This window comes from Mytilus edulis, chromosome 1 (assembly GCF_963676685.1).
Source record: "Mytilus edulis chromosome 1, xbMytEdul2.2, whole genome shotgun sequence".
NCBI lineage: Eukaryota > Metazoa > Mollusca > Bivalvia > Mytilida > Mytilidae > Mytilus > Mytilus edulis.
In genome coordinates, this window is record NC_092344.1 from 17,454,108 (window position 1) to 17,472,351 (window position 18,244).

The following is an 18,244-nucleotide window of genomic DNA, read 5'->3' on the forward strand; positions in this document are numbered from 1 at the left end:
GATGAGTTTACTTAAAAATAATATAGGAACAGAGACTTTTAAAGTTTATTCAATTCAGGGTCAAATGGTGTTCAAGGACAAGGTCAAATTGATGAGCTAAGCAAATGCAAGCAATGTATTGTTGGAAACAACAGATTTCTTTAACCTGTGAAATGTCATGAAAACCTATCCAAATTCAGACCATATGCATTATTTATCTGCTATGATGGCTCCCTTTAATAGTAGTTATACATTATAACATATAATGATGATGCCAGGGCCTGGAAATTATGCCATTCTTGATGTTTCTAACAATCAAGATAATTTTACTCATAATTTTGAAATTAAGAACATCAAAGCTTGAATACATGATATTTTTTTCCAATTAATTTTAATGATCTTTAAATTTTTTAACACTATTCACCTTCAACCAAAACATAATTATGGACCAGAAGGCATGGAATATCTTTTTTTTTACTCCTGAAAGACCCATCTAAAAACTTAAGCTTACATAAATATTTTTGATTACAATAAATCCGCCATTATGGAAATTTACAAAGCAATACTAAACATTTATTGAAACTGTATAAAGTTATTTAGCAAATATTTGTACATGGTCTCAACTTGTAATTAAGATTGAAAACTCTGTGGAATCAGTTATTGGTAAAATCAGATATTTCCCCATTAATTCATACTTTTGTGATTACATCAGAATACTAAGGAAATCAGATGCCAAAATGTATTGAAGAGTTGAATCTATAGTAATATTGTGAACTGCTGTCCATAAGACCTATAAAATATTAGAAGACTCAGGCATTCAGCTTCCTTCTCTAAGGCTCATAGCCACAATAAGATTTGTATTTCAAGATTTGAATTTGAATTTTTTGTTGTCTTATATTTAGAAGCTCTTGTTCATATACATGTATTAAGATTATTCTGATAATAATTCATTAAATAAATAAAACACCCCTCACACATTTTCCTCCGAAACATGGTAGCAACAATGAAAAATATGGTAACAGTGTCTGCTATTTTTCTATATACTGCAAAGATTTATGTTATTATTTAAGTCTTAAATATAATACAGATCTTATTGTGACAATCCTTTACTGTTTCTATCATAACAAATTTATCCTACGATCCAAGCCTTTTTCTTCAGTGTACACTGTACATGAACCAATTGCAAACACCTGCTCTGTAACACGTATACATACTATTATCATGTATTTAGCAGTATTATTAATTGTAGTAATAGCCCTCTATGTGTCTATGTATATATAAACTGTTATAAACACATTATATATCCTAATATATATATATGGCCTTCTTATTGTACCATACTTAGTTTTAATTCACTTCTTGTACTAGTTGTAGACCTCAAACTGATGTCAATTAACATTGTCAAACGTCATGGTTAGTCTACACAAAGCTAAATTAATAAGGTTATCAATATAAATAATAATGATAAGAGATTAAATAAGGTAGATTTCCTTCATATGATTTAATATCTCACAGACTGACAGTAAAAATCATATCAACTATGAAAACAAATGAACTTGACCATATTTACATGTATATATTGGTCACTGGTACAATTTCATTTTATTTAGATTCCTTTTTTAAGATGATTGATAGAATTGAGAATCATCAGATACAGCGAATGTATCAAAGACACTATAACATGATCAAAGACACAATAACATGATCAAAGATCAGAAAACAACCAAGTCACCAATAAGTCATCAGTGTTGCTAAAAAATTCCCCGTCCAGAGTGGGGCTTCAGCTGGCCCCTAAATGATTATTTCCTTGATGTGGAGTTAAAAAATATAACATCGATATTAAGGATGTACTTGGGTGAGGTTTTAAAATAAGTGTAAAATGTTTTACGTGTTAAAAAATTTACACCAGTACTTAAAACCCTCGATCATCCTTTATGGGTGCATTTTACATAGATAAATTAAATTGTATAATATAAGCAAAATGAGGATGTTAAATTTGATGTATGCCTTTTTGTGCTTCTTTGTTATATTTGTTGTTTTTATAGTGATTAAGATGATAACACAATGTTGACTGCTGTATCCCTATTTTTTGACATTTTTACCTATTGTGTCTGTTTGTTTTGTTCACGCATCGGTGACGATATAATGGAATTTGATGCGACTGTCATACAAGTGAGAGGTTTAGCTAGCTATAAAACCAGGTTCAATCCACCATTTTCTACATTTGAAAATGCCTGTACCAAGTCAGGAATATGACAGTTCTTGTCCATTCGTTTTTGATGCGTTTTGTTATTTGATTTTGCCATGTGATTATGGACTTTCCGAATTGATTTTCCTCTGAGTTCAGTATTTTTGTGATTTTACTTTTTAGACTCCTCGGTGTTTTTCCATACGATACAAGGTAAAATAGTTTGCCCCATAATATCTATTTACCTTTTAACATAAGACTTAATAGCGTATAAAAAGTCATTTGACAAAATTAAGCAGATTCTTGATTTTCTTTCTTTTGATTTGAGACCCAAATAATACCAATGCAAATATAAGGTAAAAGGCCGAGTGAGCCTTTTCCCGCCATATTTTATAAACCAAATATCTCAAAAAGGAGCTCCATGACCTATCAATATTTTTAGCTTATTTTGATCCTTAACTAATACTCTACCAGCTTAAAGTACCAATTTTGAATTCTTGATTTATTTAATTTTACCTTAGATCACCTAAGTACATCCTTAAGGTATACTGTTAATTTAGAAATTATTGAGAGATTTTCAATAATGCAAATGATGCTTCTGGGTGAGTATTGCTATAAGAACTCACATTCTGATATCTCATACATGTATACATCTGTATGATGATTTTTCTCAAAGGTAATATCTTTTGTCCATTCTTCAAAAATCAAAATAATGAATAGTGTGTCCTTCTATAAAGTGATGATATGGGTGAAGGTTTGTTACCATTAAAATGTTTAAACCCGTTGCAATCGTTTGCACTTGTATTAAGTCAGGATTCTGATGTTCAGCAGTTGTTGTTTGTTGATGTGGTTCAATTGTGTTTCTCGTTTTTTATATAGATTAGACTGTTGGTTTTCCTGTTGAATGGTTTTACACTAGTTATTTTTGGGGGCCCTTTATAGCTTGCTGTTCAGCGTGAGCCAAGGCTCAGTGTAGACCTATAATGGTTTACTTTTATAAATTGTGACTTGGATGGAGAGTTGTCTCATTGGCACTCATACCTCATCTTCTTATATCTATGTACTAGTTTCTAAATTTACAGTGCTATAAAAAAAATAGTTGAAAAAAAAGTTATGCAGGTGATTCTCAGATAGATATAAGGTCAAGTCACCAGAATCAAGCTGTTTCACACCTAGTTTTATTTCTAGCGGTAACAATTTAGGTTTCAAATAGCTTATGATAAGATTTATACTGAACTTAAGTTGCTTGATGTTCCTGTTTTGACATTTTTGCAATATAACATTGTTGGGGCACAGTCAGGTGTTGGATTTTGCTCACTAAGGTCTCAGGTCAATGAGCAAAACTGTCATGCATGCCTACATTCATTGACACTACCCTTAATTATATTACTAAAGCCAGATGTCAATTTGAAATGGTGTGAAAACACCATAAATTCATCATGCAACAACTTAACTAACACAACATTGTTATACAACAAATATTATCTAAAACCAATATATATATTAATTTTGACTTTGTATATATACGGTAGCATGGGATCAAATAAAACTTTTCTTTAACTTTTCAACATCATGACAGAAGAAAATTGTCATACATATGTATATTTTGTAAAAGTCATTAGGTCACCCCACATAAGAATGAGGTCAGTCAGATATATAAAGTCTCTAAATGTATCTGTGTACAAGTCTGACATCACATATGTATATATTTTTTTTTTAGATTTCTGAGTGCCAAACTTCCTTAAAGAAATAATGAAGTTAGTATAAACCAAAGCTGACAACTAGCTGTCAATTATCAAGTACATACATGTACATTGTATCTATGATAAAACTTTACTATACTGATTTTTTTCTCCATTTCTTAGAAATAAAAGCGTAATAAATCGAGTCATGTGGCTGTATGAGGAATCGCAAACAATACTTGCTTGTGCAACAATGTGCATAAATTTGTTAAAAAGTTATGGCAATATACTGTTCATGAGTATCTTCTTAATAATTTGGTGTAAGAGTCGGAACAAAGATTGATGCCCAGGAGTGGTGACAAAAATTGATGCAGAAAAATGTCCACTGATAATGATAATTTGGTGTATTTATATGGTAACACAGATTATTGCCCACTGATAGTTTTGTAAAGTAGGTGTGACATAGGTTATAAATGCAGAACTATATATATTGATATGTCTGTGTAGAAGTGGTAACACAGATATATTCAGTGGTGCAAAGTAATACGAGTCCAAGGTCAGAGACCTGTCTTTTCAAGGGTGTGACTTTTCATTTTTAAATTACAAAAGTCAAGGACTGTCAATTCTTTACACTAATCCATCATACAGGACTGTTGATGTCTTATAGAGGACCTTCCACCGAAATTTACAAATGGTCCTGAACCTTTCATTATTGAACGTAAATTTGAACCCTTGATTAACATACCTGAAAGTATCAGTGTCAGAATGTCTCTTGACATTTCAGTAAAGGACACAAATTAAAGCAGATGCAACCGTTAAGGATTTGATGTAAGTCAGTGGTGACAAAAATTTGAACAGAAAAAGGCCCCTTGATCATCTCGGTGAAAAAAATAAATGTATAATGTTTTAAGAGTTACCAGTCAAAAATATTTCATCATTCTTTAAATAATTAATATAAACATAATCTGTCATCATTTATCTCAATGAAGAAATCAGAAAAAAATAACAAGTTTGAATTTGAAATTCTCAACAAAAGTAGAACTGAAAATTCTATGACTAAACCTGCAGTATGTCATTTCAATGTACTGTAATTATTCTTTAAAGGTGATAATGAATTAATACGTTAATTCTGTGAAGATTTTATTGCCTACTAATTATTATACAAGAATTTCTTTATGAAAGTCATGTAAATTTACAGACATACTGACATATTTTTCTCACTCAAAAACTTCTAATCTGTCACACCACCACCATATCAGAGATTGATTATAATTACTTTATGACATCATCAATTAATTCATTAATTAATATTGACATATACACCAACATACCTCTGATGAACAACAGTGTCCCATTTTTCTTATATATCCCATCAAGACATCATCAATATCTACGATTCACAGCCGTCAATTTACACAATTTATTCTCAACTTCATCACAATTTTTAATTAACTTGACAAAATAGCTGTGAATGGAAACCCTAGTAAGATGAAAATGCATGTATATGAATTCTTATTTACATCAATTCAATCGTATCTACTCCCTCCAAACATTTCTATTCAACTTCTCTCTAGCAATGAATGCAAAAACACTGAGAATGAAAGACAGTTATCTGTGATGGGATTATTTATATATGTAGGGAAAAAATAATGTATTCATCAAAAGAACAGTCAAGCTTTTTTCACTAGGCAACAAGTAAGTTATTGACAAAATCGAAAATTTCATCTGATTGGAGTACATTTTAAGGACGTAATTGTACTATGTTCACTCAAACATGAAATAATAACTACACATGACGTCAAGTTGTCAACTGTTTACATTTGCCTAAAGCAAACAAAAAAAGATTGGGTTACTATAACCATTTTTAGGATAATAAAGATGCCAAATAAATATGCTAACAACCTTTTTATCTATCCTTTCTGAAAGTGACCACAAAATGAATGGTCAAGTATCAGCTAATGAAAAGAATGTGGGATACACTTCAAGTGGGTCATTTTGTGACTATAACAATACTAGTCTGACCATTCAAATGTTGTTGAATCACTAAAAATTGATAGATCTTATTGGATGGTGTTGAAAAAATCTTTAGGATAAAATTTAAGATTGATTGATTGATTGTTAGTTGCTTAATGTCCAGTGGAAAATATTGCAAGCATGTTTAGGATAATGGGGTTAATAAAATTCAGTAGTATCACTGAAATTTAGTAATATTTCTTATGAATAATTGTACATATGTGGTATTTGCCTTAAAATGAGACCACTTAGACTTTTACCATCAAGTCCTATATGGATTAAGAACATCATCAATGCAAGCATTCATTTCCCCAGGACAAAACTTTTTTTTATCATACATTTTATTTGTAACCAGTTTTGGTTGTCATTTAATGGTTCCTGTGGTCAGTCTTGTAATTAGTCTTGTGGTCAGTTGATTTGGTATATTGATCCCTACTGTCACATCACTTCATCCAGATATCATTCATTAAGTCACAACACTGGCTGAGAGAAAACATTGTTCCATAGAAATTTCTACTGATTGTCAATTTTACAATAAATTTCAATTCAACTTCTAAATGGGAGGTGAATAGAAAGTAGATAACCTGTGACTCCCATCGACTGACTAAAATCAACAGGTCCAAGACATGGCCAAAAAAAATATAGGTTTGAACATAGGTTTCAATTTTAATAGACTTGTAAATTAATTTCTGTATATATTTTATTTTTTTCAATTATTGTATTGGAAAATCCCCCAAAATGATTGACTTAATTCAATACAGAAGTATCAAACAGAAGACGCTTATGAAAGGTCATCTCTTAACCTACAATCATTCTTGACTTTCCTTAATTGGACATTTTCATGGTTTTGAGAAGGTGCATGCAGCTAGTGTTTGATTAATGTTCTTTATTAGGAATATATTATAATCACCAATTTTTTAACAATTTTTAACACTTTTGACTGGTTATTTCTCAAAACAAAACCCCTAAATCAGATGTAACACAGTCACAACATTCAATCTAAAGGAAAACCTAACAAGAAAGACTTTATATTTCCCTAGCACTAACCAATCCCCCTCCCCCCATTTTTTTTCTAAATTTACTGTATAGTTAATGTCCCATGTAAAACAAAAGCATTTACAAAATTAAAAAAAAATAAAGTACATGTAGTGCAAAATTAAAGTCCAAATAAAAACACATTAACAGGCTATTCTTATATACTATCCTTCACTGCAAACTTAACTGTTATAAGTGTATTTCAGATACTGTTGCAAGTACATCTAATTTATATACCCCTTAATTGCAATGCTGTAAGAAGTACAGCAGTCATTAAGACCCTCTTTATACAGACTTTACTGTCAGTACAACTATTACATACTGTTATAAGAACATCCATTATTAGGACCTCTTTTACTGCAAACTTTACTGTTAAAAGTCAACTGTAGTAACTGTAACAAGAACAGCAGTGACTGATAGAAGTACGTCAATCATTGTTTGCCCTCCACCCTTTATTGCAAACTAATTTGATGCTACAGCAGTTAGTGTTAGAAGTACAGCAGTCATATTTATACAATCTCTATACACACTTTACTGTGAGTATACATTACTATTACACACTGTCATAGGTACATCAATTATTAGGACTTCTTTTACTGCAAACTTTACTGATAAAAGTACTGTGGAACATGACTAACTGTTACCTGAGTACAGCAGTAACTGTTATAAGCACAGTGCATATATAGTAACTGTTACAAGCACAGCAATCGTCAACATCCCAATTATGGCAAGAAAGTTTGCTGTTACAATACAGCAGTTTTTGCTAGAAGCAGTTGCTGTTGAAGGCGATAGCAGTTACTTTTAGGTTAGAAGTCCAGAAGTCATTTAGATGCTCTTTTATTGCAAACTTTACAGTTATGTGTTAAAAGTAGTTACTGTTGAAGTACAGCAGCAGTCATAAAGACCCTTCTTTAACACAAGCTTTATAGCTAGCAGTACAACAGTTATTGTTTAAGCACAGCAGACATGTATACCCTCTTTAATGTTAGAAGTTAAACAGTTATTGTTTAAGCACAGCAGACATTTATACCCTCTTAAGTTACAAACTTTAATGTTAGAAGTTAAACAGTTATTGATAAAGCACAGCAGACATTTAGACCCTCTTTGTTAAACTAAAATAGAATTAAAGGACTTACAAGACTCTCTTCACTGTTATGGTAGATAATTTTACATTTTCCCTCAGTAACTCTCCATGTTGCTAAATGACCTTTGGAGGGGATACAAGTCATTGCAGTGGTAAAGGGCATCATTGCTTGAAATTGTCCTGTCACCACAAAAACTCCATTCTAAAGGAAAACACGACACATAACGAAGAATTATCAGACATTTTCATTTAAAGAATATTGATGCAAAAATCTTCCGGTTTTTATTTCCAACATGTCGACACATCATATAAATTGGTTAATTCCCGAGTTATTGGAATTTATTTAAAACACATCTTCAATCAACTGAGACATCTTGACGCAAAAATCCCAATATTTTATTCAGCGACACATTGTTACTAGTTCTATAATACACAGCACTGATCATACAGAATCAGAAAATATTATCTATATCAAATCAAAGTTAATAAGATCTGCTTCTGACGATTTAATTAAGATTGATTGAGTGTACATAGCACATATTCATTTGTAACTGAATATTCAATCTTATGACGCAATCACTTACCAACTTTAAATCATAATTGATGTAGCTAAACGAGAGCACTTTTAGTGATATAGAAATAAGTTCAAAGTCACTGTGTTCTCTAGCTCAATGATCAATAACAGTAGCTATTAAAACTTCCCAAATTTATGAATATATTAACACAAAACCAAAGCATAACATTCCACCAAAATATCAAATGCCACCTAATCATAAGGTTGAAGAAGTATGTTATATAATTGGTTATACAGGCAACGATCCTGATTTTTCCAGGTTCATTTTTGAAAAGACTTGGCAAATAAATGCAAACAATTGTTTTTGTTGTATAGGGTTAGAGGTAATTATAAAGTAAAGTACTCTAACAGAAGACTGCACTGGATGTGTACAAAAGAGTAGTCATACAGTGTGACCTTGCCTTTTTTAAATTCTCAATACAGATGTGTACCAACAAACAATCATTATCCGCCAATTGTTGTTTATAACATAAGGGAAATAACTGCAATTAATCATAAATTCTAATTTCAATCATTTCCTCCTAATATTTTCAATATTCATCAAATATACTCAAAATAATATATTTAGTCCATAAAATAACCTTGTCTGATTATGATTAGTCTGTTTACTTTATACACTAAAATTTGATGATCAGTAAGTACTCTTAAGGACTAAATTGCAGGTCAGCATAGCATAGTATAGAAGTTTTTATTTTCCAAATTACAGGACGCATAAAGAGCATACTAAATCAAGTATAATGATTGAAGTAATGAAGTCAAAAATAAGACATTACAATATCATTATATCAAAATAAGTCTCAATATACAATATATTCACTCATGATTGGCTGGCCTTCTTTTTCTAGGAGCTTACAGACATCAAAATGAATCATTTTTGTTTTGTTTATGGTCCTTTGAGAGTCAATATATTGATGTTGCTGTAATTCTGTTTAGGTGAAACACAGACAAGTATATTTTTCTTATTTTTAAAAATTCAATCAGACAAAAACAGATTTATTCTGCTCAGTGCTCAATAAGCCACTTTTCATGTTGCTTCTAGATTTGATGTATTGTGCAGGATTTAGCATTCATATAACAGATAATTATGTACTCCTGATGAAAAAGCTTTAACAATTCTGGCTGTAATACCAAGGGTGGATTTAGATGGCGGTGTGGCGGGCATGCACCCCTCCTAAAATTTGCATTGACTCCAACATATCTAAGAATCAGAAGAGACGTACATTCAATCTTTTTTAACTTTCAAAGTATATAAAACAGTCAGTTTAACAGAATCAACGTGATTACTAATCAACTGACTTACGCTTTATTAAAGTTCTATAAATAAATTTCAAAGGATGGTGTCTGAAACGCGGAGCTGCGTCTGATGACAAATATAATAGGTTTTTAGCAGTTAAAGTAAAAACAAATGTTACATTGTATTTTTGGTTTTCATAATCAATTTGTTTGATAATCACAGTTTCAAAACATCCCTTACTCACTTTCACAATTTCATCATGACACGGTCAAGAAAACAGTGAGATTCTTTTATAATATCCGTAATAAAAGATAGAAATACTGTTTCAAGCGAAAGGTAAGTTTCTTAATTTGTATCTCCGTGTCTATATTTATTTCTCACTTGCAACCTAAATATTTAGCTCCACTCGGTGAAAATATGACTTTGCGCCCCCTCTAACTGGAAATCCTGGATCCGCCCCTGGTTACACCTAATATCTTGGAAGCCAAATGAGAGCTAGATCAAAGTAGAATTAAAAGCGAGGGAAGAATTTTCAAATTAATTAATCCTTATAAATGAGAACAATAAAAGCATCAAATCTAGAATTACCAACCCTTTTGTTATAATAAGCAATTTTTTTGATACCCATAATCTGTGATATGATTTGTTCAATTATTCAAATGTATCAATTAAGTTACAATATTGCCAATTGTTTACCACACAGAAAGACATGGGTCAAACCATAAAACATGTTGCTCTATAGAATAAGACAGACAGACAATGATAGCAAGGACAAACATTCAGTTATACAATCACAACTTTTTCCAATTCTACAAACCAATAGCCAGGACTATCTTTTTACAATTACCGTCCATTGCCCTGTGTCAGAACTCAGATTCTTAACAGCAGTTACATAGTTATAAACTTCATAATTTGACTGATATCATATTTGTTGATTTAATTTATACAATAGACAAAACAATTTGGCAAAATAGGCGATTGCCTCCATAGGAACCCTTCCGTTCCAGACTGAGTTCATACTTCAGTAAAAAGAAAATTTTATGTACTTAGTTAATTATATTTACAATCTATAGGCACAAGAGATCTATGACACAAAATATGTTTACCTTAAATTAAATTATAAATGTCCACTATGGTCACTAAAAGCTTTACAAATAAAGATAAGGTTTATAAACTTATAAAATTTAAATCTATCTTAATTGACCAAGACATCCAAATATTTTCAAAGAAAATTAAGTCTACACATTTATGTTATACTATTTGAATTTTTTTGGAACTTTTTTGCATTTATCATTTATACAAAAATATAAATCAAAGACATGTAAATTTTGTTCTTTTGAAATCTAGATACTGATGATTCCTTCTTTTTTTCTGGGTATCAATTTCTGGATTGAGAAAAATTGGATATTTAATTTCATGTTTTTGCCATTTAGTCTACATACATTTGTACATTCTTATAAAAAAAAATTGTAATTCAATGAACATTGAAATTCAAGAAATCCACAAAAAATAATAAATTCACAGTAGAATTAATCACATATATATAATTGACAGTGTTGTTACTTGCTGGTGCAGAGTAGAAGTGTATACACTCCTTAAATGACAAAAATATATGCATATAAGAGCTTGATAGCTCATGGGGAAATGATGACATTGTTTTCTTTGATGTCATTAGTCTCTCATAAATCAAAGTCTACATGATTTCCTCAACAGAGAAACACAAGGTTTCTTTATATAATCTTACACAATAGCACTACAACATTCTACATTTTTATATGAAAACTGCAACCATGCTGATTTCAAGCTCTTCAAGCTAAAATATCAAAATATTTTGGCTTTTGGAGAGGTTTTTTTAAGGAGTTAGTGACCAAAGGCTTATTTAGAACTTCACATGTTGGTTGACTGCCTAAGATGTCCAGTTACTGTTCCATTTGATATACATGTTTACCACACTTCACTTTTAATACTGTAGTAAAAACTTCTACAACATAAACTTGAGAAAGACAGTCTGCGTCTCTGCGACAAAACTTTTTCATCTACTAGTCCGGAAACTAAATATCAAAAATTGTCCCTATAATTATGACTATATAAAATTTTGAAAATTTTCTCTAGTCTGAATCAATATTTACTACACTAGTGGCTAACAGTGCAGACTGGAAGGAAATGGGGAATGTGTCAGAGACTGACAACAACCCAACCAAAGAGCAGAAGTCTACCAATGGGTCTAAAAAATTAACACAGCAAGAAAATCATTCACCAGGGAACAGGCTTTAGCTTGCCCCTAAACAAAAAAGTGTACCAGTACTGGCTCAGTCAAAATGGACATCATTTTTAAAACAAGTACAAGTCAGGAAAATGGCCATTGTTATATCATAGTTCGTTTCTGTGTGTGTAACATTTTTACGTTGTGTTTCCGTTGTGTCGTTTATTTTCTCCTATTTTTGAGTGTGAATTCACATTACTATAAGACGTGTCACGGTACTTTTCTATCCCAAATTCATGTATTTGGTTTTGATGTTATATTGGTTATTCTCATCAGATTTTGTCTAATGCTTAGTCCGTTGCTGTGTGTGTTACATTTTAATGTTGTGTTGTTGTTCTCCTCTAATATTTAATGCGTTTCCCTTAGTTTTAGTTTGTTACCCCAATTTTGTTTTTTGTCCATAGATTTATGAGTTTTGAACAGCGGTATACTACTGTTGCCTTTATTAATCAAAGCAGATGCAAGTTTCTAGTTATCCAAATTGCTTTCAATGGTTAGTCTAAGAATTGATATAAAAGAAGGGCCTCATTGAATCAATGAATGAATAACGAAGTTAATGGAGAATAAGTAATAACATGGAAACTTTCAAAATGTTATGGTACTTTGTCGGTAGTAAAAAGCTAAACAGTTTTGAGGATAAAAAAAATCTTCAAATTGTTTTCAAATAATTTTCTCATTCAAAATTAAACAATGAGGGAAAAAAACCAAGGTTAAACAAAAACATATGTGCGTTAACTGTAAGATGCTGAAAAGATAGGTAGGACTAAGGTAGGTGGGTTGGTAGGGAAATTTATTTATTCTGAAGACTTTTTTTTTAAATTGAGTCTGTGGGAGCAACATAGTGACTTTAACAATACTTAACCAAAAATGGTAAAACAAATTTTAGGGTAGGTAGTGGTACAGTAACACACAAACTTTTTTTGTTTGACCCAATCAAAATCAAATATACTTAAACAAAATGTAAAAGAACTTTCAAAACTTCCATGAAAATTGTATATCTAGTACTTATTAAACTAGTGGTACTTCTTTGTTTATCATCAGGAAAATAATTAATTTCTTACCTCATACTTTTATCATAAATGAGAAATTCTAATGTCATTATGTATACCAATGAGTGAAAAAAATTAATATCAATTAACATCTTTTACAAGATAAAACCTAAAGTTGTCATGGTAACTTAAACTTCTTTTTTCATTCATATTTTGCACGAATCACTCAACTATCCTTCTGTCTGTAAGGTGTGCAAAAGCTATTAAAGCCAACTATTTTCCTAATTATCACCATTAATTTCATTCACTAATAGGCTATGGTCTGCCACATAAACATAGTTATATTTTAGTGGTTAAAGAAATAATTCAAGGTTAGTCGTAAGCTATCAGTAGCATGCAAAAGTTCAAATTACACTTTTTCTTTATGAAACTATCCAGTTTTAAGAAACATAACTCTACTTATGGTTGAGATACAATAAAACTTGACTTCAACTTGATAAAGATTTTACTTTTACATTAAGATCTAAGAAAATGTCATATTGTAAATCAATTATTTCTTAAAAAATATATTCTGAAAAATAAATAAATTAATATTTATTTTGAAATTATCTGGTCTTAAGGCAAATGCTATGTGCACTGTAGAATGTACTAAAATTCATTTACTCTTATTGCGAACCCTATCTTAGTTTTCCATTGATTCACTTGCAAGTTACCTGTCCATTTAAACTTTTGTAAGTCCTATTGTCCCATCTAACAAATACAACAGGTATTGTTCTCTGTGTAGTTTATTCACTGGGACCTTTAAATTTCTTCTAGGAGAAATATATCACTCATTGATTAATTTACCTGACCAAAAAATTATCTTCTTTTTTATTGAAATACTTCTAATAACTCACATAAACTGTTTATTCAATATTATCATTAATATATTTTCAATCTGTTCAATATAAAATCTGGTTTAATACTAAAAAGTTTATTTCAGACACATTTTTTAGTATTTTCCAATGAATTTACATGTTTTTGTTGTTGTTCATTTATAGACTTATGTTTATGAAGACCTTAATTTAAAAATAATAATATTCAAATTTTTTATTTATCAAACCAAGGACGTATATAAGTTAGAAATACGTCCTTGATCAAACACACAAAAATATTGAATATTATTTGATCAGAAATCAACTTTTAATTTTTGAATCAGTATTACAAATGTAATATTGAACACATTAAAAACGAGTTACTCCAGGTATCGAATAAATACAACACCACATGCAGTTTTGTGAGTCCTTACTTAGTATTGGTATAAGTATTTTTTCTTCATTGACAGTTCAATTTTTTACTCAGGTAGATTAATCAATGAGTGATATATTTCTCCTAGAAGAAATTTAAAGGTCTGAGTGAATAAACTACACAGAGAACAATACCTGTTGTATTTGTTAGATGGGACAATAGAACTGCCAAAAGTTTAAATGGACAGGTAACTTGCAGGTGAATCTATGGAAAACTAAGATAGGGTTCGCAATAATTTCAAATTAGCACCATCAATGCAGTGGCTCATCAAATAACAAGAAATGAGCTTTTAAATGACATCTAACTGTGTTTTCTGTTCTTTTAAGGTAAAGAGTGTTTAACAACGAGGGCAGCTAGTACAAATGAAAGTGTTGTATTCTAATGTACATGTAAGGTGCACATGCTTTTCAGGCTTATTTGAAAATTTGTCCCTAACATTGAAGTAATTGCAACAGAAGATTTTTAAGTTTTCATCTTTAGCATTATACCCCAAATATACACAGAAAAAAGTCTCATAAAATCAACTTGAGGAAAATTAAAAAATTACTATTTTAAAATTCCTATGGATATTTGCATTGATACGGGAGACAACTTTGCAAAAAAAAAGGCAGAAATATCATTAAAAATTGATACAAAAATTATAATTTTACCGCTTTTCAACAGAATGTATTGATTCTTGATGTTTTAGCCGTCTTTAGAGTAAAAACAACTTAAAAGGAAACTATGCAGTGCCAACTGTACTACACAACTTTTATATAATCAGATTTTTTTCCATGGGAAACCCAGTTAAAAAGTGAAAACAAGTTGAATATTATTTTAACTTAAATCATGTAAATTCATAAAATGCAACTAGAGTCGTCAACATTTGTATGTTTTGACGAACCTTTTTTAAGTTTTAATAAACATGCAGTGTGAAATAAGCCTCCATAAATCCATAGATTTATAGTAATTAATCACCCATTCTCTTATAATGACAATAATTCAGTTACAGTCATCACCTTTTCAACTGAACAACTGGCCTACATTAGTTTCCCATTCAAGAACAACTCTTATAGAAAATACCTTATGATAAAATTGAAAATTAAACCAGTTAAATAAAAATAATTTTAATTCAAATTCAAATATTTATTGTCATATAAACTCTGTACAATAAGTTTGTGACAAATAATATAAACATACACAAAATACATTTAACAAACAAAAACCATGAAAACAAAAAAAGCAGAAAAGCAAAATAATCTATCTATATGATATACAAATATATTTTATAAATAAATCAAGAGTCCCCTGTCCTTAGTTCTAATGCCTGTTTAAAATAGGACCCTAAGCTTTCTACTTCTTTTGAGGTTGATGGACGAAGAAGATATTTAGTTTTTTCATTTTCTTGCCAGGACATAAAATCTGGAATATATATGATTAATTATAATGCATTTTGTTGAGATCAAAACAGAGAAGTAGAGACCTCATCCAAAGAGCAGATGTAAGAAATCAGTCCATCAATCAATCTGCTGTTATTGTCATACTTGTCAGGTTCAGCCACATATTAGCAACTTATTACTCAGTTTCATTATTTTCCAACAGTGTGAACAGAGTAGTGATAAACATCAATGACGTCAATTTGTCACAATAAATTTTCTTCATTAGCAGGGGAACAAAAATCTGTCAATTTCATATGCATGTCATTTTACAAATTTTAGGATTTTCATCTTTAATACATATTTTGGTACACAAATATGGTTTTGTAAACATATATAGACATCAATTTTGGTTGCAAACAATACTTAGAGGTTCCGAGTGTCTTAATGCTTTAAATAATGGCAAAGATTTTACCTGTTATTAATATAATATTGTTCAAATTATTGGTACCAAGTAGAAGAGAAAAAAATTGCTAATATTGGCTTAAATCAGTATTTAACAGTAATTACGGTTTACATGTACTTGAACTACCATAATAGACGTAGAACTTAAAAGTCAATATTATAACGTGGACATGCAAACAGTTGATAAAATGGTCATTTACCTCAAAGCAGTCTCAGAATAAAAGCAAAGTTCAAAATAAATATTCCACCCTGACCCAGAAAAAAAACTTCCTCTCTCCAAAGTCAAATGCTTGTCAACTTATTAGCAACCCTAGAAAAGTGCATGTCAAATGAAATAAGAGTTCCAATGTCTCACGCATTTCACATATTTTATTTGTTGATGGGCAAGAACTTAGAACAAATAAAAGGCTTTGCCAAGCACAGCCTGATACAACTGCACAGATTGAACCCTGAACAGTAAGAGCAAGTTTGGACACAATATTCAAGCTTGATACTGTCTGTAATCAAATTTTAGACATAATAAAGGTTTCTGACACAAAACAAATGTGTTCAAAGATCTTAAAAATTTTACATTTATTTTTAAAAAGCAAAGGCAGATAATATAATGGCCATTGTTAGTCTTGTCTATAATTTATTTTTTTGCTAAATGGGTGCAATTTGGGTAATGTGATATTTTAAAAAGTCTGCAGTTAACTACAAGTACATAAAAGTTAACGCTTTTCTTTTAAACATCAAACCATTGAACTACATTTTATATATATATGCTTTGCCTTTAGAACAACTTAACTGAAGTATTATCTTGAAGAACAGTAAAACAATAGACAAATTTGAGTTCGATGCATTTCTGTCAAAAACTTCGGTTTTAGTGAACATCATTTGTGAGTTTAGGGGCATCATCACTTCCGTTCCCATTTTAAGTGAGTGGTTAGAAAAATATAATGCCATAATGCATGAAATATTCGGTAAATCAAATTCTTATAGTTGACAATCAGCACTGCTGAAAACAATACACATTTATATCACTATTGGTCCACATAAAAGGTTCCTCTAAATTTTTGATGTAATAATGCAAAATATCGACTCCACAATGGAAAAGAAATTGTTGTATGATGTTAATAGTTCAAGCAGTGCAGATCCTTGGGTCAACTAGCAGATTTCCAAAATAGTGACAAGCTACATGTATGACAAGGTGTATCATAGCCAAAAGGTGCAAAAAGATAAAGGAAGAGAGAAAGGCCAAAAGAATAAGGAACATAGAATAATGGAGTGCTTAAATGTAAAGAATAGAGAATAATATACAAAAAAAATATATAGAATAGAGAAAATAGCTTAACAGCAGAAATAATAAAAGCTCACCCCCCACCCCTCCAAGTAAAGTTTCGGAGGTCACCTCAATAAAGTAAGGCTATTATATTTTTTCTTTGACGCCTTCCTGTGTGATGTAAGGTGTCAAACCAAAAACATAAAATAGCCTTCCAAGACGTCAAAATTATTTGGACTACACCCCCCCCCCCCCCCAAAAAAAAAACAAACTTGTAAACCAAACCCATCCAGTATGTTGGGGAACTAATCCAAGCACATCCAAAACTATTGATTGTGGTGTAGATCTAACTAGGTACATCTATATCAAAATATTAATTTCGGGGATTATTGAATAGTTTATCAATAAGACGGGTGTTTAGTCTAAAGGTGTGAGAATGGTTCTAGTATCTAAACAATTTTATAACAGTTCATACCTCAAACCTCGGTGTGGATGCAAATACTGTGCTTGAACCAAATGATATTGCTCCTCTTCTTCTCAAAACGTAATCAGACACAGTATAATCAAGTGGTAAATACATTAGATCACCCAGATATCCTACTTTACTCCCGTGAAGTCCTACTTCCATTTTCCATCTTACGGCTGCTAAAGCGGTGTTTATTGAAAAACATGCCTTCTCAGGTAAGGCATTATGAACACTTCAACCGAACAAACACCTGGCTGTCATAAAATCGATAATCATTTCACATCATTATCATCATGGATTTACCTATCAGAAATGACACATGCTAAGCGTTAATTAGCACTGCAGTGCGCGATTAGAGTATTTTTAATT

General features: G+C 30.7%; 1 protein-coding gene across 3 annotated transcripts in view; it reads right to left on the reverse strand.

Annotated features, from left to right (window-relative positions):
- Positions 1-18,188, reverse strand: part of LOC139525342 (high affinity 3',5'-cyclic-AMP phosphodiesterase 7A-like) — a 66,457-nt gene extending 48,269 nt beyond the window's left edge. The window contains exons 1-2 of one of the 3 annotated variants that reach the window (XM_071320554.1): positions 17,885-18,078; positions 8,034-8,183 (exon numbers count right to left, since the gene is read on the reverse strand). In XM_071320554.1, coding sequence (XP_071176655.1) covers positions 8,034-8,183; positions 17,885-18,037 — 303 coding nt within the window. In that variant the 5' untranslated portion in view covers positions 18,038-18,078. Of the gene's footprint in view, positions 1-5,180; positions 5,460-8,033; positions 8,184-17,884 lie in introns of those variants that run through there. The other 2 variants (XM_071320560.1, XM_071320570.1) reach the window with 2 other exon arrangements.
- Positions 18,189-18,244: the final 56 nt, after the last annotated feature.